Source organism: Cheilinus undulatus, linkage group 6, assembly GCF_018320785.1.
Source record: "Cheilinus undulatus linkage group 6, ASM1832078v1, whole genome shotgun sequence".
NCBI classification, from domain to species: Eukaryota; Metazoa; Chordata; class Actinopteri; order Labriformes; family Labridae; genus Cheilinus; species Cheilinus undulatus.
In genome coordinates this window covers 52109834-52131552 of record NC_054870.1, presented here as the reverse complement: position 1 = coordinate 52131552, position 21719 = coordinate 52109834, and the positions used below count along the sequence as shown (strand labels likewise).

Below are 21719 nucleotides of genomic sequence, written 5' to 3'. Positions count from 1 at the left end.
CCATTATTTTTGGATGCGTTTGTATTTGCCTTCACTGCAAAAATTTGTAGAATGTTGGAAATTGTTTTGTACTGCAAGACTCTGTCACTCCTTTAAAATCCCACCAGATCCATTCTGACAGAAAGCCTCATACAACACCTGATCATGCGTCATAGCGCTGATCCAAATTAGAGAAACAGGGAGAGCAACTTTTTAATTCAGTCTCTGTCATGACCTGTAAGTAGGTTACAACTTATGCCTTATCTGTCATATTTCCATGGCTGATATCCTCATAATGACTGAGCAAAGTTTGGTGTTTGAAGTGAGGTTTCAGTGCGTGAGAGAAGAACAGAGAGAGGAGGGGTCCGGCGGGTATGAGCAAGCTAGGAGGAAGCAGCGGGCACTGCTTTGAATCATCAGTCACCCATTTAAATGACTTGAACTCATGCGAAATTTTGCATAAAACCGAGCCTGTTCCAAAAGAAATATGATGGACCAAAATGTCAGTGTGAGTGTGCAAATGTCATTAGAACAACATGAGCTCGATTTTATTTTTTAACGTGTGAAAAATTAGGACAAAATAATCGCACCCAGTGTGCAAAGGCCTTAAGTGTGAGGGATAACCTTTTCATCTTTGGAGTTTTAAAACAAAAAAACTTCCTATCACCTTGGTGATGTGCATATAATCCCCCCTAGAACTGGCAAGAAGCTGGTTTTACTCCTCGCCAGTTTCATACACTTTTCTTAATGTTGCCAATAAATAGTTTAAACGGTTCACCCTCTTTCGATTAAAATATGGCAGAATATTCCTACGTTTCTGTGCTTTGTTTTTACCACTTTTGGTACTCCCACAACCCAATGTGGAAAGCATCAAGCAGGAACAGCACGCATTCCTGCCTTTCCTGATCCTACAAGAAAAGCCAGAGGAGGCCAAAATGACATCGATTAAGACAAAGCAAAATAAAGAAGTAGCTTGGGTGGAGGAGTGTTAAACAAATGGGCTTGCAGAGGGAGCGGCGGAGCGTAGAGCAGTTTAGATGTGGCAGCATGAATGGAATCAGTCAGTAGTGTGCTTAGAAATGAACACTGAACGAAGAACTTGAGCTAAGTTTTATGCTTAATATATGGAAATGTTGCCAATGCTACAGTTAAAAAGTATTAGGTGCCTGTAGGACTTCAGCGTATCAAAAAGGTTTCAGTATGGTTTGAGTTTTACTAGAATCATTGCAAAGTTTAGAATCATAAGATTGTGAAAACCATTTGTTAATTCTTTATGAGAAAAGAGCGTCATATCGCCCAGCCCTACCTTGAAGTCGCTGCAGGCCTCGTGCAGCTGCAGCGCTCGGTGGTTCTTGTGGGAGCCGACCAGCACGCACAGACAGCACACGGAGACTCTGTCCTCCAAGCAGAAGAGTTTGAGCTCGTCTCGATGCTCCCTGCACTTCAGAGACAGAGGATCCTGGGTCACCTCCACCACCGTGTGCTCCCTTAGAGCCGACCTCAGCTGGTGCTGCAGGGCGTGGGCGTGGCACAGAGAGGCGTCACACGTCAGGCATGTCCTGATGGCCACAGACGGGCTCTCGATGCAGTGATCGCAGAGAATGGGAGAGGACTCACTCTGTGTCTGTGCTGCTGATGGTCTGTTTGACAGGAAGTCCTTCACTCTGGTCTGAAGATCGCTGTTTATCTGCAGAGAGGATTGTCAACACTGTTTATACTTTAATATCCATGACACCATGTAAACAATGCTCTCTCTTGTATTCTATTGATTGGTAGTATAAAAAAACTATATTTCAGAAATCTGCATTTCATAGGATTGTGGTAGAAAAGGAACTGCAGGAAACCTCCAGCTCACTGTATAAACTGCTCAAAAACACTGGACAGTTTTTTGGTGGCAAATGTTCCTGATGTGTTTGAACATTTTAGGCAGTGTGCTGCAGTTAGCCTTGAAGTTAGCTTTGTTTGTTGTTGGGAGACAACTCCTTCACTCAGTCTGAATTACACAAAACCATCGACCATGTCTGACTACAAGAACACTGTCAGAATTTTTTTGCAATTGGAGCAATGTTTCCAGAGTTTGTTTGCCTTTTTCATAATTTAAAACAATATATTTCCAGATATTGGCTGCCCATGACTTACATTTTAATGCCATAGTATCAAACATGTACCAGTATATGATGAGATAGTATCATTTCACAGTTTTAAATCCTGAAATCATGACATCCCTACCTGTAGCTTGAGGTCAGAGGGTAGAAGGATTTGACACTCGGGGCAGAAGAGAGGGCCCTGACGGTCCGACTCATCTGTCTCCCACACGGTCTGGATGCAGCTGAGGCAGAAGTCGTGACCACACGGCAGCGTGACAGGATCTGTGAAGACGTCCTGGCAGACGGGACACTTCAGAGATTCCTCCACAGTCCCCATGGCTCCTTTCTCTCTCATGGTGCAGCTGCTCGGCGAGCTTGGAGCTCCTGGCCTCCAGCTCATCAATGTTTCACAGCAGCTCCTGGGCCCTGGAGTCAGATTACTAAAGAGGAGTTGATGTTTTCCAGCAGCGTTTCAGGCCATTGACTCTCAGGAGAACAAACAATGAAGGGAACATTTCCAACACACTGGATTAAAAGATTTAAAATACCAGCTCTATGCAGAGCCATGAAAAATTCAAACACAATGAAATGAGGATCTTTCCATGCTGTATATACTGCATACTATCAAACAACAGCTACAGCCATACCTGTATAAAACATGATCATACTTCAGCAGATCGCCGCCTGATGCTACAGTGGTTTAAATTCTTCTTTATTCTCTAAACCAGTGTTACTCAACCCTGCTCAACCAAAGAGCCAAATTGTTAAAAAATACCTTTGCAAGAGCCAAAATCTAAGAGGTGATAAGTGGCAAAAACAGCTTGAAGTAGCAATAACAATAAATTATAGGGGGCAAAAATGGTCAAGAAGCAACAAATATGGGTGAAAATTGGCAAAAATGGGGAGGAAAAGGTGGAAAAAGGGGTCAGATAGTAGCAAAAATGGATGAGAAGTGACAAAAAATGAGTTACAGGTAGCAAAAAATGGTCCAAAAATGGCAAAAACATGGCAAAAAATGAGTGAAAAGTGACTGAAATGGGCAAAAAGCAGCCAAGAGTGGCAAGAATGGGCAAAATAGAGGAAACAAGTGGTATTTCATGGCAAAAGGTAGCTTAAATAGGTGAAAAGTGGTTAAAAAATTGTGAAAAAGGGCAAAAATTGGATAAAAGTGGCAAAAAGAAGTGGCTAGAATGGGCAAAACTAGGAAAAAAGTGGTATTTAATGGCAAAAGGTTAATTAAGTGGGTAAAATGGGGAAAAAACTGTGAAAAGGTCGTAAAAAAATGGGATAAAAGTAGTAAAGAACTGGTAAAAAGTTGCAAAAATGTGTCAAAATGGGCAAAAAATAGGAAACAAGTGGTATTAAATGGCAAAAGGTGGCTTAGATGGGCAAAAAGTGGGATAAGCGTTGTAAAAATTGGAAACAAAAGTAGCTAAAATGGGCAAAAACTAGGAAAAAAGTGGTGTTTAATGGCAAAAGGTAAATTAAGTGGGTAAAATGGGGAAAAACTGAGAAAAGGGCCAAAAAAAGGGATAAAAGTGGTAAAAAAAATGGGGAAAAAGTTGCAAAAAAGTGTCAAAAATGGGAAAAAATGTCAGAAATAGGTGATATTTAATGGCAAAAGGTAGCTTAAATGGGCAAAAATGGGATAAAAGTGGTATTTAATGGCAAAACGTATCTTAAATGGATGAAAAGTGGCAAGAAATTGTGAAAAAGGGCAAAAAGTTTCCCTTTTTTAAGATTTTCTGGGGCAGTAATATTTCAAATAAAGACACAAGGCTACGTTCACACTGCAGGGATTAATGCTCAATTCTGAGCTTTTCTCAGATCTGATTGTTTTTGTTTGCCTGTTCACACTGAAGTCAACTTCCAAAAGATCAGATACATATCTGATTCAGAACCACACATGAAAGTGGCCTAAATCTGATTCGAAAAGGTCAGATTCAATGTGACCTGCGTTGTTCTCACTGTCAGAAAGGTATGTCAGGTACGAGTCACATGTGGCTCCAGAGCCATATGTTGAGTATCGCTGCTCTACACTCACTACCCCTCCCTGACAAAGTTAATACAGAATTTTACAAGTGTTTGGAAATGTTTAAAACATTAAACAACTGAAATATCACACTGGCATGAGTATTCAGACCCTTTACTCAGTACTTTCGTGATCCAATGGCAGTGGTTTCAGCCTCCGTCAGGATGGATGGGTTAGAAAGGCTCTGAATCCTCAGGTCACTATGATAATTCATTTATTTATTTATATATTTACAGATGTAAAATATGTAAAGATGTCTACACCCCCACAGCATGATGCTGCCACCACCATGCTTCACTGTTAGGATGGTTTTGATTACTATGACTTTTTTGTCATTATTATTATTTTTTTAATGATTAAAGACTTTTTAGCTTATAATATTATTTTTAGTTAGTTATTATGACTCTATTCCTCATAATTTCAATTTTTACGTCTCATAATAACGACTTTTTAGTTCGTTATATTTTTTTATCTCATAATAATGGTTTTTAATCATTACTTTGACATCTTTAAATCTCATATTTAAGACTCTTTTCTTCATAATTTTGACTTTTAAATCTCATTACAATGACTCTTTCCTCATAATTTTGATTTTTAAAAATCTTATCATTATGGTTTTTCCCCCATAGTTTCGAATTTTCAAATCTCACGAGGATGATTTTTCCTCTGCATAATTTCAGCTTTTAGAGCTCATAATCATGGCTGTTTCCCTCAAAATTTCAACTTTTAAAAAATATCATAACTGTGATTTTTTTCCTGACATAATTTTGAGTTCACTATCCTGATTATCTGACTTATTTCCTTGAATTTTGACTTTTTAATCTTATCACCCTAACCTAACCCTCATAAACTATGACTTAGTAGCTATTACATCATTTTGACTTTCAATCTCATACTTTTGCATAATTTTACTTTTTGATATAATACCGACTTCTTATGATAACAACTGTCTATCTCAGAACCTCGACCCTTTACTTCATAATTATGACTTAACTCCAAATTTTTTTTTTTTTTTTAATTTCAGAATTATAAAATTTGATCATATCATTTAAAAAATTTCAAGATTTCAAGTTTGTTCTTTCTCATTATTTCAACTTTAGATTCTTTTTATAATGATCTAGATTTTTCTTTTATAAGTGGCGGAAATGGGCTTCCACAGTTTTCTTTACTAAATATGTTAATAAACTCAGAAACGTCATTGTTGTGATGATTTCCCCTCCATCCATACGCTCGTCCTTCTCACTGCTACCTATGCTGCATTCAGGTGCTCCTCGGAGGCTCCGTTCCGTTCCTTCCAAGTAGTGAAATCGTTCTCCCACAAGCTGCGGGGCTTCTTACGGGAACAAAATGTTCGCCAAAGAAAAACAAACAACCGCGGACGTTTTCGTTTCTATTTTGATTATTTTACGTGGACAATAACTCGCATTTCCATAATAATTTAATACAATAATTTACAAATGAGAAAACATGTATTGAATGCTTTAACTTTTGAAAAACAAACAAACAAACAAAAAACTATAAACATCTGGTAGAGAACCAAAATATACGTTTATGTGCCTTTGGTTGTCGACAGTCAACTCGGGAATTTTTCCCTCAAACTTCCAGAGTTGTTTTTCCAGCTTTAGAGAGAATCCAAACTTAGTTTTCCATGAGGAAACTCAATAATCCGGCGTTTCTATCAACACCTAAATACAGCGAGTGTGTCCTATTTGACGCTCTCTACGTACGTAAACACCGTAGAACTGCATCCACGTATGAAGAAAACTTCCGTATACTTTGTTCGTGGATAGCTGACATACGGCACTTCCCACTCAACGTGGGCTGTGGATGTGGCAGCAGCGCGGCAACAGTCCGGCTGAAGACGTGTGTCCTCGGCGCTCTCACTGGTCCAGCCGAGCTAGTTTATAGATTTTAACTTTAACAGGTAAGGAGACGTTTAACACGGAATATTCAGCCGTAAATAGCAGCTTTGCGTGTCAGAGTTAGCTCACAGATGCTAATGCTAGCTAACGTCAGTTAGCTCTGGGTACGTTTTGACAGCAGTGATGAAGCTCCAGTCTGTTAGCTTTAGTTATTAACTTAAACACTTCACATATGACATAGTTAATCTGAATAAACAACACATGACGGCTGTGTTTTAATGCTACTACGGAGATAACCTGTGCTAATCTCAACGTCATGTTTACTAGGTCAGTGTGTCAGACACCAAAACAAAGGTGATAACCTCAGAGGAGATGATGCAAGAGTTCAAAATGAGACACATATGTTATTAATATGAGCAATACTTGGAGCTTTTCATGTAATATCTAATGTTCTTTGCATGTCAGATTAAAAAAAACAGTCATATAGCCTGTCAGACAGATAGATGATTAATGCTGAAAGAAGTCCGATTTTCATCTCTTCCATCTGCATGTATAACACAGACATGAAATACAAAAATAAGGCATTTTGGCAATAAGTGAAAGCATATTTTTAAGCAGGTATATATACTATACACTAAGGCTGAGCAATTTTTTGAAATTTAGACAATATATTGCAATATGTCCTTCTGCAGGTTGAAGTTGAAGGACATATTGTGTTTCTTTAACCTGAAATATGTGTCCAAAAAACAGTTTAACCCTTTACCTACTGAGTCTAAAAGTGGTCATTTGGACATGTTTTGTTATTCTGGCTTTTAAAATAGTCAGGAAATGCCCTAAGTCTGAGAGCTTTGCTCCCTTTTCCCAGGAGTACTTGAACTTGACTTTTCAACATCTGGTTAATGATTATTGCACATTATATGGAATTGTCAGCAGTTTAAAAGAAGAAAAACACAAAAACAGATTTGTTTTTCATGGCTTCAATGAGTAGAAATGTTGTTATTGCTCATGAAGTTTTGATTTAACATTTGAAATGTGAACCTATACATGTTTAGAACAATCACTAGTCATTTTTTGAGTCTAGGACTCTGGGTGTGCAAAACAGTGCAAAAGATAACTATATACATAGGTGACAGCTAGTGCACATAAAGGTGGAAAAATGCATTCTCAACATTCTCAGTAACATATTGTTATTGCACATGACAGACATGCACAAATGCCACTATCTAACGCTATTTTTTGAAAAGAAAACACCACTCTCACTCGCTCTCCTTTTACTCTCTTCCTTCACTCTCCTTTCTCACTTGTCTTCTGCCAAAGCTGCCGTTTTCGTGGTGCTGTTTGACATTACCATAATTTATATATCACACATCATATATTGCTGAAAAGCACAGATTCTCAGCTCTCTGTCAGCGGTGGAAATTTTTAGATTGAGAAAACTTTCAAGGAGTTACAGTGTTGAGAATCCGTGTAGCGGTCTTGCGATACTTCTGGTATTTTGCTATGAATGCCCACGTCATATGGTTGTGAGCACTGTTATGAACCATATATGTGCGCATGCCCACAATTCTCAGCTTTCCAACACCGTTGAAATTTTTCTGATCGGACAAACTTTGACAGAGTTACGGTTAGAATACTCCAGACATATAAAACACAGCGCCGGTGCCGGCTCAGTAGGTAAAGGGTTAGTGTGTTTTTTTGCAGCAGATACTATGCTCCACATGTCGTGCAGATATTTCAAATACTATTTTTAGGTATGTACCAAAAACATCCTACTTGTCTCATTTTTGTATGCTTTTCTTCATCAAAATGAGTGAAAAAACAGGTTGTTCCCTTCAATACAACAATTCATACTGCAATTCATATGTGTCAAATTAATCAGAATTAGATGCTTTAAATCTTTAAGCCCTATTATGTATCTGTACAAACTCAATGTTTTAAAGTTGTTACTTGGAATAAAAACACAATACAGTCATTTGCTTTATTCTCAACCTATATACAACTGAATACAACACAGAAACAAGGTATTTAATGCTCAAACTTGTTTCCTCCTGAAATGTGCACACATGCTAAATTTCATGCCTGGAATATGTTCTAAAAAGTTGGGACAGGAGCAAATAAACACAAGGAAAGTTGTGGAATGGCCCATAAACACCTGGAACATTCCACAGGGAATGGTAGTGGTATTTAACAGTCATATTGTTCAGCTTTATTTCACTAATTATTAAACACTGATCATTTAATAAAAAGTGCGAGTATATTTAAAAAAAAAAACAAAAAACAATGTAGTCAGGACACGATTGTAACCACATCTACACTCCTAAATGCATTTGGTTGCTGCCTGGTGATTGGCTGATTAGATATGTGCATAAATGAGCAGTTAAATAGGTAAATAAAAAAGTGATTGGTGAATGTATAAAATCAAAAGTGGGATTCTTAATCAGTACTGGTTGAAGACTGGCGCATGAAAAAGCAGAACCTGCTATACTTATCTAAATAAATAAATGCAAATGATGACAGAAAGGCAAAAAAGGATGAATACATTTGGACTCATGAAAAGAAAATGTGGAAAAAGCAGAGAATATTTTAATGTTCTTAGTGCTGGTGACTGTTGTGGATTGTACAGCTGTGAAAGCGTCTATTTTTATTGGTGCCGCTGCGGTAAATGGACACTCTCACCTCCACCTCTGAGAAAACGCTGTCATTGGAGGTTATTGTTCTGTCACAGTAACAGGACACGTATGTTCTTCATCACAGGTGTCCACAGGTGTCTGTGCCATGTTTGCCCGGCTGGCCCTCTGCTCCCGACTGCCATCCAGAAACAGGCGGACCAATGTCTGTCCAGTCTCTATCAGAACTTTCTCCCAGGCCAAATGTGAGTACTACAACATCTTTGACCTAAATAATGCAAAAAAACCTCTTCTGTTGCTTCACATACCTTAGACCAGTGGTTCTCAACCTTGGGGTAGGGACCCCATTCGGGGTCGCGAGACACTGAGAGGTAGTCACCAGATGCCTTAAAAAACTAGGTATTTTTGTAAATAACACTGTTTGTACACCAATTTTACCAAATTTTAACCAATGTTCATCACTTTTTAACACAAATTTTGCCAATTTTAGCACATTTTTGCCACTTAAAACCCATTTGTGTCAATTTTATACCTTTTCCAACACATTTTTCTGCCTGTTTTTGTCACTTCTAAACCAAATCTTGCCACTTTATGTCTATAATTGCCTCATTATTGCCACTGTCAACCACTTTTTACATCCCTTTTTGCCCATTTTAACCACCATTATCCTATTTTTGCCTGTTTATACCAATTTTTCATCCCAGTCCACCTAATTCCCCCCAATTTTTTGTACATTAAAGCCATTTTAGCCATTTTTTAATCCCCTTTTACCACTTTTTGTGCCTATTTTTGACAATTTAATGTATTTTGAGTTATTTTTTACCAATTTTATCTAAAATTTGCCACTTTTAACCCATTTATGTTCTTTGAAAAATCAGATGTTAACACCTTTTCCACATTTTTTGCCATTATTAACTAATTGAAGCAATCTTTCCCCCATTTTAAATGTTGCTAACAAAAGTTATTTTCATTTTAAGAAGGCTATTTACTACACAACTGAACAGAGAGATATTTTTTTCTTTGATATGGGTGGTTATTATTTAGGTTAGATATTAAGTATGGTTTTCACAGCTTAGCTTCACAATGCTCCATGATTTTGCTGACCTCCATTGGCCCCCAGTTTGGTTCCAGAAACCCTCCCTTTTAACCCTGGATGGCCTTGTCGGCACATGACTATTCTTGATGTTGCATGGTTGTGTTCAACCACCTTCAGGTACAGTGGGGGTCCCGGTCTCTGGCATCTTTATTTTGGGGGTCGTGGGCTGAAAAGGAGGAGAACCACTGCCTTAGACTAGAGATATGCTTGGTGATAACCTTGCAGACGTGAATGCATGATGGCTGCAGTTGCAGTATGCACGTTGTTTGGTTGTTCTCATGTTTGCTTTTCAGTCCATAACAGGTTCTTTTTTCTGTGGCTAAGTTTATGTTATAGTCTCTACAGTTCTACCCAAAGTTCCTTATTTTCTTTCATGATAAAGCAGGATTGTATCCAAACAGAATGTAAATTACTCTTATTTTAAGACAGTATAGAAACCCAAAATGAAACAAAAACAGTTATCAATGGGGCACATGTAGCGGTGTGGTTGCGCCCCGTGTATTTGGGCAGCCCAGGTTCAATTCTCCTTTCTGTTTCCCATTCTATTAACTGTCCTGTCTCTAAAGGAAAAGCAATAATAAGACCCAAAAGACTTAATTTCAAACAAAACTGCATAGGCAAAGTTGTCAATTTCAAAATGCAGCAGAAGGGAGGACTGATGGAAATTAACAAAAGAAAATCTGAGACTAATTTAAAGTCTTCAATTGTTTGTGTGACAGCCCTACTTATTATCATTATTATTATAATTATTATTATTTTTATTATTATTATTATTATAAATTATTATTATTATAATTCGTTATCTATTTCTTGGGCTTTTTGCCATTATTTAGATAAGGCATTAGATAGAGATGCTACCTCTGAAGTAGGATTGGGTAGATAGTCAGAAACTGGGTGGCGAATGACACATTGGAAAGGAAATCCTTATGTGTCTACTTTTACCTTTCGCTAACATTATGTAATCATTCAAAAATTCCTGTTGTTTTTTTCCTTTAAACCTGGCAAAATCTGAATTTTAATTTTGAACTTTTGTTTTTGCTGCTCATACGTTTGGTTTCTCTTTGGCGCTTTTTGTGCTTAATACTTGTAAAGAGCTGCTACCTAAGTAAAATTAAGTACAGTTTGCTTTAAACATGCTAATGATGTGTTCTAAACCTTTCTGCTTTTATTATTTTATATGATTATTTTCTGCAGTCTCTCTCCCACGGCCCCATGGGAAGTCTTTTGCCCACCGCAGTGAGTTGAAACAGGCCAAACGTATCGTGGTGAAGCTGGGGAGCGCTGTGGTGACCCGGGGAGATGAGTGCGGGCTGGCGCTGGGACGCCTGGCCTCTATAGTCGAGCAGGTAACACCATGTTTTTTCAGCTGATGTAGATGAGAGAGTGTCTGTGTTTTAAAGGAATGTGTGTGATTTTATAGACGGTGTTATGTTGGTAAAAACAAGACCAAAGGAACTGATCTGGACTTGAATGATAAGTTTGGTGTTTGTGTTTCCAGGTGGCCGTGCTGCAGAATCAAGGCAGAGAGATGATGATCGTGACGAGCGGAGCTGTGGCGTTTGGGAAGCAGAGACTGAGACATGAGATCCTGCTGTCTCAGAGCGTCAGACAAGCCCTGCATTCAGGACAGAACCAGCTCAAAGAAATGGTGAAAAAACAGCTTTGAACTCAAGATTTTTGACTAATCTTTGAGAAATGTTCTCACACAAGAGACAGTCTGTTGACTTTCTTGTCATAGTCTTTTGTTTTTTGGTGAAATCTCTCCTTTTTAGTCAGTACCCGTTTTGGAGGCGAGGGCGTGTGCAGCTGCAGGACAGAGCGGTCTGATGGCGTTATACGAGGCCATGTTCACCCAGTACAGCACCTGCACTGCACAGGTACAATACCCCTCTGTCTAACACCATAAAAACACGGCCTACATGTGTTAAATATCACGTCTACATGTCTGTCTGCAGATTCTGGTCACAAACCTGGACTTTCATGATGAGCAGAAGCGTCGAAACCTGAACAGCACGCTGCACGAGCTGCTGAGGATGAACATCGTTCCCATCATCAACACCAACGACGCCGTCGTCCCTCCGCCTGTTCCCAACAGTGACCTGCAGGGGGTCAATGTGAGTACTGTGTGAAGTGCATGCTGGGAATCCTGAATGTGGTCCAGTTTTTGGGTGGTAGTTACCTTAAATGAAAGTTTAAATCCCTCTCTTTTCTTACATTTCAATGCTATTTTTGTTGTATTTTGAATTTTCATTTTAGTGCCAGGCTAAGTGTTATTTCAGCAGTGGTCATCTGTTTATTGTCCCAGGCTTCCTTGTTATATCTCTGAAATATTGGAGCATGTGTTGTTTACCTTTTATGGAATAAGACTAGAGGGCTAGCAGTTCTGTCTAACCTATTTAACAGAAGATTACGCTGTTTTCCTTTTGATTTTAGTGACATTTCTGTGCGTTTTAGGTCATAAGCATCAAAGATAACGACAGCTTGGCGGCACGGCTCGCCGTAGAAATGAAAGCAGACCTTCTGATCGCCCTGTCTGATGTTGAAGGTAATAAAGTAATGGTTCATTTCATACCTAACTATCCATCCATAGTGTAGAATGTGTTATATTTACTAATTTAATACTAATCAGTTCTAACAAGTCTCAAATCAAGCCAAGACCCCTGACATGAGCAGGTAAAGACTCGAGCTTTAAGTTGTTTAGTGTGTTACCAGTCGTATATTTTAACATTGTAAAGAGAAGGAGAAATGAGAGGTCAGGACCTGCAGTGCCTCATAGTTTTCAATTAAAGCTGCTCCTTTCCTAAACGTATATCACCCTCCAGGCCTGGTCACATCAGTCAGAGGCAGCTGATCCTGGATATCAAGCATGTTTGATTTTTATGATTAGAGACCAGGGAGGCTCCAGCTCCACCAGGAGCAATAAAAACAATCACATTGACACACTCTTGAGGATAATTTGGACAGATAATCAGCTGCAAGAAATGGGCTCATGCCCTGATTATTGCTGGGGTGAAGGCTTAGCTGCAGGCTGGGGTGAAGGCTTAGCTGCAGGCTGGGGTGAAGGCTTAGCTACAGGCTGAGCTGCAGGCAGAGCTGTAGGCAGAGCTGCAGGCTGAGCTACAGGCTGAGCTGCAGGCTGAGCTACAGGCTGAGCTGCAGGCTGAGCTGCAGGCTGAGCTGCAGGCTGAGCTACAGGCTGAGCTGCAGGCTGAGCTGCAGGCTGAGCTGCAGGCTGAGCTGCAGGCTGAGCTGCATGCTGAGCTGCAGGCTTACCTGTAGGCTGAGCTACAGGCTGAGCTGCAAGCTTACCTACAGGCTGAGCTACAGGCTGAGCTACAGGCTGAGCTACAGGCTGAGCTACAGGCTGAGCTGCAGGCTGTACTGTTCCAGAAGAAGTTGGAGAAATTAAAAATGCATTCCAAACAATAACGCAGGTCTGAGGAGGTTAAACTGGTATTTTGTTACAAGAGTACTGCACCTTCTGTAAATTAAGGAACTGTAGTATGATTAATTGCTCAACCTTAGTCATCACACTTGTTAAGCAAAACACCACAAAGGATGTAGAACCATTTTTAAAACAGTGTTTTCTCAGATAGCAACTGAGCAGTGGCACTTTCAAAATAAAGTACCATTTCTGCACCATTTTGTTCATTAATGTCTTATTTTTGTGAGTTTCTGTTAAAAGAGACTTTCTGTAGAGTGCCCAGCCTCTTGCTTATTAATCTTTTCCGTGGCACCCATACTGAGGTTTGGCTTTTTAATGGACTGAATAAATAAGTCTGGGTTGACAGGTTTAGCTGGGTTGGTATTAACAGAGACTCCAGTTCTCTATGCACTGGTTACAGGTCTGAAAAAAAATCTTGGTGCTGTTTAGTGCATGCTCTCTCACTCTTTCTCTGCATGTTTCCTGTGTCTCTTCTTCTGTCCTGTCCCTGTTGAATGTTAAAGATGAAAAATAAATGGATCTTTTTCACAGGTTTGTACGACAGCCCCCCAGGAACAGACGACGCTAAGCTCATCGACATTTTTTATCCTGGAGACCAGCAGTCCATCACGTACGGCACAAAGTCCAGAGTCGGCATCGGAGGCATGGAGGCCAAGGTCAGCCTGACGGACGGCGATCAATCTCAGAGTAAACAGGGAAAGGTCAGTTTGATGATGATTTTAACCTTCTAATGTGGTCTGACCCAGGTGAAAGCAGCGCTGTGGGCGCTGCAGGGTGGAACGTCTGTTGTCATCGCTAATGGCACGCATCCTAAAGTCACCGGTCACGTCATCACCGACATCGTGGAGGGGAAGAAAGTCGGCACGTTCTTCTCTGAAGTTAAACCTGCAGGTACACGCTGCTTCTGTCTGATGTGAATATTACACTGCTTTAGTTTTGTGTCTTTATGAGTTTGTGTATTTTTGTCATCACCAGGTCCGACTGTTGAGCAGCAAACTGAGATGGCGCGACATGCAGGCCGGACTCTAGCCTCACTGCATCCTGAACAGGTGAGTTTCCAGTTCTTTCTAAATGATCCCTGAAGATTATCAGTACTCAGTATAATGATTTAATTAACTCATGTGATTTAAATATTTGAGTTTTATTTCAGTCCTGTCATATTTAGATTAATTGAGCTTAATATTAACATTAGAGTAGGACATTCTTTTGGCTACACCGGGCAAATTAGATAAATTGCAAACAGGCAAACATTGGATTATTTTAAAATCAGCAAGTAAGGAATAGCTGTATTTTTAGCAGCCTAATTCTGGCATTTTTCGTCATATTTGTGGATGTCTTTTGTGTTTGTTTATCCAGAGAGGGGAGATAATCTGCTGTCTTTCTGAGCTGCTAACAGAAAAGAAAGACGAGATCCTCAGCGCCAACAAGAGAGACATGGAGCTCGCTGCAGCGTCAGGTACTGACCAAAAAGACTCACACATTCAGAAACTGGCACATCTAGGAGTCCTGAATCATCTTTTTTTAAGCTGCAGTCTGTTTACATCTTAGCACTGGTGTGAAAAAGCCCTGTCACTATATGAAATCCTAGAAGTGTGATGAGATTCACTTTAATGTCCCTGTAAGGATCTTTGGCTCAGTTGCATTTTTAACTTTCACACCTACCCCTTGATTTCCACTGCTGATTTCTTGCTTCTTTAAATAGAATTACAAAGGAATGAGGACCCTCTAGTCCCTAACATGAATGTGCAAAATGTAGAGCTGCTACCGTCTTTTGCTTCTTTCACCATAGCATAAATCGAAAGTCTACTTTGCTATTCCTTTTACAGTGAGTTTATGGACTTTGTCAGGTTTGAGCAGACAACGATCCTCCCAGTGTTGGCCAGCTTTTATTATCTGTTTTGCATGACACATTGCCAAAAGTAAGAGAATCTGGCAAATTTTAGATCATAACAAAAGTGGGAAATGTTAGCAGGGGATTAAAAAAGTTGGGGTGAAACCTGAATGGTCATTTGAAACTTTAACAGGATAAGCAGAGTGTTCGCTTTAGTTCTTCAGTGTTCTATGTGTATTCTGCGTCCTCACAGGTCGCTTGTCCCAGCCGATGATAAACCGTCTCAGTCTGTCCACTGCCAAGCTAAACAGCCTTGCCATCGGCCTGCGTCAACTCGCCGTGTCCTCCAGAGACAGCGTGGGTCGAGTCCTGAGGAGGACCAGGGTGGCTAACAACCTGGAGCTGGAGCAGATCACCGTCCCCATCGGAGTCCTGCTGGTCATCTTTGAGTCCCGCCCCGACTGTCTCCCACAGGTCAGTCAACACAAATTTCCCTGCTTGTGGATTTGATGCAGATTTAAGTAAAGGATCATCAGGACATTTTCCATTTTCAGAAAATGTATGGGCCACACACTGAGCGATTAGTTCTGCAGTCTTTATATACTTAAAGTAGAGGACACCTCAGAGGAAATTATCCACATTATATCATGGCCATTGGCTAAAGAAAACATGACTTTTTATAGGCTGGAGTCTTTTCTGGTCAAACATGTGAGGCTTAATCAAAAACTAGAGATTCACAATGTTATAAGCATAACATTGGTATCAGAAGATAAAAGCCTAGGCAGAAATTTCTGCAGCTATTTACAGTCAACAAATCTCGGGATGTGCACAGTTTTCTAGCTAAACGGTTAAGACTGAACCCCTCAGTAGTAATGCTAATTTCCCATAGGCCGAGCCTATATTACAGTAGGCCATGCTAGAAAATGAACCTTGAAACTAACACAGATAGATTCCTGCAAGAGTGATCTAAACCAGTGATACTAAACGTGTGGCTCTTGAGCCACATGTGGCTTAGTGTTAATTTCGTTGACTAAAATTTGACTAAAACGACTCGTCGACAGCCTTTTTCCATGACAAAAATAGATCTGTGATGACTAAAACTGACTAAAAGTAAGTTTAGTTTTCGTCAAGATGACTAAAACTAGACTAACATGTAAAGTAGTTTTCGATGGACATTCAAAATCCATGGTATTTCTCTACTGATGGTAAATCTTGCAATCACAACGCATCTGTATCTATTCTGCCTCTCAGCTGTAGAAAGCAGGGACCCCAGGTTTGGCAGAGGGCAGAGAACACACTACCATGATTTGGTACCAGATTTAGGCAGGAAGATAAATGCTTGGACTAAAAGTAAAGACTTAAACGTGAGGAATTTTTATGGACTTAAAGTAGACTAAAGTGTTTTGAGTTTCCGTCGACTGAAACTATACTAAAACCAAAAGGATAGAAATGACTAAAATGTGACTAAAACTACAAAAAAAATTTGTCTTAAGACTAAAATTAAAAATAGCTGCCAAAATTAACACTGATGCTCTTTTATGATGATTTGTGGCTCTCTTATGTCTTAATTTAATATATTTTACCCCAGAAAACCATAAAAAGGGAAACTTTGACCTCAGAAATTTTCCAGTGCAAGTCCTATTAATCAGTTTGTTGCCCACAAATATCCATTGGCTTTATGTGCCAACTATTTATTTTTTTTCTGAGTATTTCCATTGCCCTTATTTGCAATTTTTGCCCTTTTTTTCCATGTTTTGCCAATATTAATCCATTTTTACTGCTTTAAGCCCAATTTAAGCACTTCTTTTTTCCACTTTTAACCCATTTTTGCCACTTTTATCCTGCTTTTTGCCATTTTCTCTCTTTATTTAGCAATTTTTTACTAAATTTACTTTTTCCCATTTTTGCCACTCTTTGCTGCCCTTTTTGCCACACTTTGCTGCCCTTTGCCCATTTGTTGCACCTTTTTTTGCTGCTTTTTGCCCATTTTAGTCACTTTTCATTCATTTTTGCCATGTTTTTGCTGCTGTTTGACCTGTAGCGCCACCTTTAACTCTTTATTTGGCCACTTCTCCCCATTTTAGCCACTTTCTGCCCCTTTTTGCCACTTTATACCTACTTTGACCCTTTTTAACCATTTGTGCTACTTTTTTTGCTGCATTTTAAACTTTTCTGCCACCTTTAAGTTGTTTTTATTGCCACTTTTACCCATTTTTGCAGCCTTTCACCACTTAGATTGTGGCTCTTGCAAAGGTATTTTTCAAAAATCTGACTCTTTGAGCAGGGTTGAGTAACACTGATCTAAACTATAGCTTTCCCTTCACTCTTTTTAAGGCTAGCAATTTTCTTTTTTTTAATAATCCCGTTGTGTAAAAGCCTAGAGGACAATACTGAGGAGTAGAATATTTAGAATTTGACACTAAAACCCCCAAAAGTCCTCCCACTTCAGGTTCAGCTGTCCTACTCCAGAAAGGACTATGTAGGTGAGCTCTGATCCCAATTCTGGACATTTTCATACTAAATATTGGAAGACAGTGCTCTCTGGTGGCAAGGTGTCATGACTGTGACAACCAACCCTGCTCTCCCCTATGACCTTGCTAACCAGCCCTGTCATCGTATAGTTGATCATTTTGAATCTGTAAATGCCAGTGTCATGTTTTGTATTTCATGTTTCAGGTGTCGGCACTGGCCATCGCCAGTGGAAATGCTTTGCTGCTGAAGGGCGGAAAAGAAGCTTCAAACACCAATAAAATCCTCCACCAACTCACTCAGGAAGCTCTTTCCATTCATGGTGTCACGGACGCCATTCAGCTGGTAAAACTGCAATCAAACGGTGTGATGTTTCCCACTTTTACAGCTTAAATTAAAATATTGATTAAAAATGTCTGTCACAGGTGAGCACACGTGAAGAAGTGGAGGATCTGTGCAGGCTGGATAAGTTGATTGATCTTATTATTCCACGCGGCTCGTCTCAGCTGGTCAGAAACATTCAGAGAGCGGCGAAGGGAATTCCTGTTCTCGGTCACAGCGAGGGCGTTTGCCACGTTTATATCGACCAGGACGCCAGCATCGACAAAGCTATTGATGTTGGTATGTAAAAAGAATGTTGTTTTCATTTTGATTCTTAAATTTTTATTCCCTTATATGGTCCAAGAGGTGTGTTTTTTACCATAATCTCAAAGTATACACAGAACTGACATCTACATAAGTGCATCTTTGGTTTATTTTAGTCAAAGACTCCAAGTGTGACTACCCTGCAGCCTGCAACGCCATGGAGACTCTCCTTATTCATAGAGATTTACTGAGAACGCCCATATTTGACCAGATCATCGACATGCTGAGAACAGAACATGTAAGAAACACAAATACACTATTGGTTCTTACAGAGGTGCTACATAATGATTTCATTTATTAGAGGAAAAAAGCTTTCCAAACCTGGCCCCATGTGAAATGATCATTTCTCCCCTTGTTAAATCATGAATTTAAAAAAATCTGCGAAGAAGAGTGTGCCACAATTCCTCCACAATCAGTTATCACAAATGCCTGCTTGCAGTTGTTGCTGCCAAGGATGGAACAACCAGTTATTAGGTTTAGAGAGCAATGACTTTGTCACATGGGGCAAGGTAGGTTTGGATGTTTTCCCTTATATGCAAAAAAAAAAAAACAAAACCAAAACAAAACAAAACATCAGGAAGAGGGCAAATGCTTTTTCACAGCACTGTATGCCTTGGGAGGTATTCAACCATCAGGTCATAGTTCTAGTTAAGAGCAGAGTTTTCTTGTTTCCCTCAGGTGAAGATTCACGCAGGCCCAAGGTTTGCGTCCTATCTAACCTTCAGCCCTTCTGAGGTGAAGTCTTTGAGGACTGAGTATGGAGATCTGGAGTGCTGCATCGAGGTGGTGGACAGCATGCAAGACGCCGTTGACCACATCCACAAATATGGCAGCTCCCACACGGATGTCATCGTGACTGAAAACGAGGAGACAGCCGAGCAGTTCCTGCAGCAGGTGGACAGTGCCTGTGTTTTCTGGAACTCCAGCTCTCGCTTTGCAGATGGATACCGCTTCGGATTAGGTATGTACAGAATCAGACATGGCTGCTCTTATAAATCAGGAATGTAAATCCATCAGATTTGTGAAAGGATATAGAGAGGGAAAGGATGGGGGAGCTGGTGGAGTTATCAAGACTGAAAAAAATCTTTCTAGGTATCAGTAGGATGCTTTTTTGTACTGGGATTGTCATGATACGCTGTAAAGGTGGTTTCACATTAGGGACCTGAATCTGAGTATGCTTGGTCCTAAAGGCTGGCTCCAGCTTTCCTCCCTCATTTTATCGTAAATATGCTTTTGATGGAAATGCTGATATACTATTAAGATGTAAAACTTTGTGGGGTACTAGTTAGATTGGAATAACAACTGGGGGCTAAGACCAGCCTGCAAGCAACAAGCAGTGGAGAGAATGTTTATAAAGGATGACATCATCTTCAGAGGCAGAGGATGGAGTGTTTTATAAACTTGAAAGGATGACATCATCCTCAAAGGCAGGGGATGGAGTGTTTTATAAACTGTAAAGGATGACGGTTTAATGGCAGAGGATGGATTGATTAATAAAATTTTTAGGATGACATCATTTTCAAAAGCAAAGGGTGTAATGTTTTATAAACTTCAAAGGATGACATCATCTTCAAAGGTAAAGGATAGAATGTTTTTTTAGACATTTAAGGATGACATCATTTTCAGAAGAAAGGGATGGAATGTTTTCTTGCCATTAAAGGATGCCATCATCTTCAAATAAAAGGGATGGAATGTTTTATAGACTGTAAAGGATGACATGATCTTCAAAGGCAGAGGGTGGATTGTTTTATAAACTTTAAAGGATGACATCATCTTCAAAGGGAGAGGATATAATGTTTTATAGACCATAAAGGATGACATCATCTTCAAAGGGAGAGAATATAATGTTTTATAGACCATAAAGGATGACATCGTCTTCAAAGGGAGAGGATGGGATATTTCATAAACTTTAAAGGATGACATCATCTTCAAAGGTAAAGGCTGAATGTTTTATAGACACTTAAAAATGAAATCATCATCTTCAGAAGAAAAGGATGGAATGTTTTATAGACTGTAAAGGATGACATGATCTTCAAAGGCAGAGGATGGAATGATTTATAGACACTAAAGGATGACATCATCTTCAAAGGCAGAGGACAGAATGCTGGTGAAGCTGGGGATGTTGGGGGCGTTTCCCCTTCATTTTTGCCAAATAGTAGGACATGGTTGGCAACTTTTGTTAAACAGCCAGGGTTTCCTTTGCCTCACTTTTTCAAAGCTTGCCAACAAAGGAAAGTGAATATAAGCGACAGATTGTTGGTATATATGTTTGAGAAACACATTTTTTTCTTTATTGCCTGAATGTGTCGCCACTTTCAGGACTTAAACGTGGCTCAATATTGCATTTTTTTCCACAATTTGAAAAGTTGGCACAGTCATGAATTGCTCAAGCTTTGGCATCTTGATAGCATTTTCCTAGTTCTTTGCACACCTCAAGCTCAATTTGCTGGTTTTGAAAGACAGATGTAAACCATTTTGTCTGTTTCCATGCTTCACTCCCACTTCATTTTCTAGGAAATAAAAATAAACACTCATCTGTAAATGGCTCTCATCACCATTTCCTTTAAAATGTGTCCAAAAATTTAATTTCTTGTCTTTTCCAGGGGCTGAGGTCGGAATTAGCACAGCAAGGATCCATGCCAGAGGCCCCGTGGGTTTGGAGGGGCTCCTGACCACTAAATGGGTCCTTCGAGGGGACGGACACACGGTGGCAGATTTCTCTGAGCAGGGAAGCATGAAATACCTTCATGAAAACATCCCTGTTCCCCAGGGTAGCTTCAGTTAGGAGCCCGACTGAAGAAACATCATCATGAGTGATATCTGCAGAGTTTAATTTACAGTTTAGCACTTCAGCTTCGTAGCTGCTGCTTCATCACAATCCACTTCATCTGCATGCAGGACAGACGCTCAATAACCGGACATGAAGTTCATGTTTTTGTGAACAAATTTATCAAACAGGAACTCAAAGATTCATGCCAAATCGTGAAAATAGAGATTGTTACAGGACTGAGAGAGAACGAATCATGGAAACTAAACAGTTAAATAACCTTTCTCTGTTATGTGTGTGTGAAAACAAAACTCTTTCCTCGTTAAGGTCATTTTTATGAAACTATCATTGTCCAGCTGTGGTTTTCTAACTTATTTTTCTACATTTAAAAACTCTCCTTCTGTCTTTTTGTAATTTACTGTAAAAGGTGTTGTGCAGGACCTTGGTTCATTTATTTTTGGCTGGATCCTTTCCTCTTTGCACACAAGAGAAATAAATATACTGTACAGTTCTTTAAACAGGATTTTGTGTTTTTATGTCACCAACTGGAAACCAGAAAATATGCATCACATGACTGGTTAAATCTTTTTACAGTAGAAACTTTTCTTACTGTAGGGACAGACGGCGGTCTGTCCCTACAGTTGAGATGGTGTTTTTTAGACTTAATAAAACCCAAACCGATTTAATTCAATTTCTAAATTATTAGATTATTGATTTTTATTAACAGGAATAAAGCTGATTAAAAGATTGGAGTCCTTTAAAACGGAAAAAATATTGATTCATATTCATTTTATTTCAGTTTTTCCTGTATGGACATTTTTCGTCACTTAACAGTTTATAGGGAACTTTTTGTTACTGAGGTCTATGAGTTTAAAACTG

At 39.5% G+C, this 21719-nt stretch overlaps 1 protein-coding gene across 1 annotated transcript; it reads left to right on the top strand.

Annotated features, from left to right (window-relative positions):
- Nucleotides 1–5916: 5916 nt before the first annotated feature.
- LOC121511551 (delta-1-pyrroline-5-carboxylate synthase-like) lies at nt 5917–21435 on the top strand. Its single transcript, XM_041790289.1, has 17 exons — nt 5917–6022; nt 8715–8832; nt 10878–11029; nt 11182–11331; nt 11456–11560; nt 11639–11797; nt 12138–12228; nt 13660–13784; nt 13875–14019; nt 14104–14177; nt 14485–14584; nt 15213–15433; nt 17636–17773; nt 17854–18049; nt 18190–18311; nt 18752–19034; nt 20677–21435. Exons 2-17 carry the CDS (start codon nt 8736–8738, stop codon nt 20856–20858), a joined length of 2340 nt encoding a protein of 779 aa, XP_041646223.1. The 5' UTR covers nt 5917–6022; nt 8715–8735; the 3' UTR covers nt 20859–21435.
- The last annotated feature ends 284 nt before the right edge of the window (nt 21436–21719 follow it).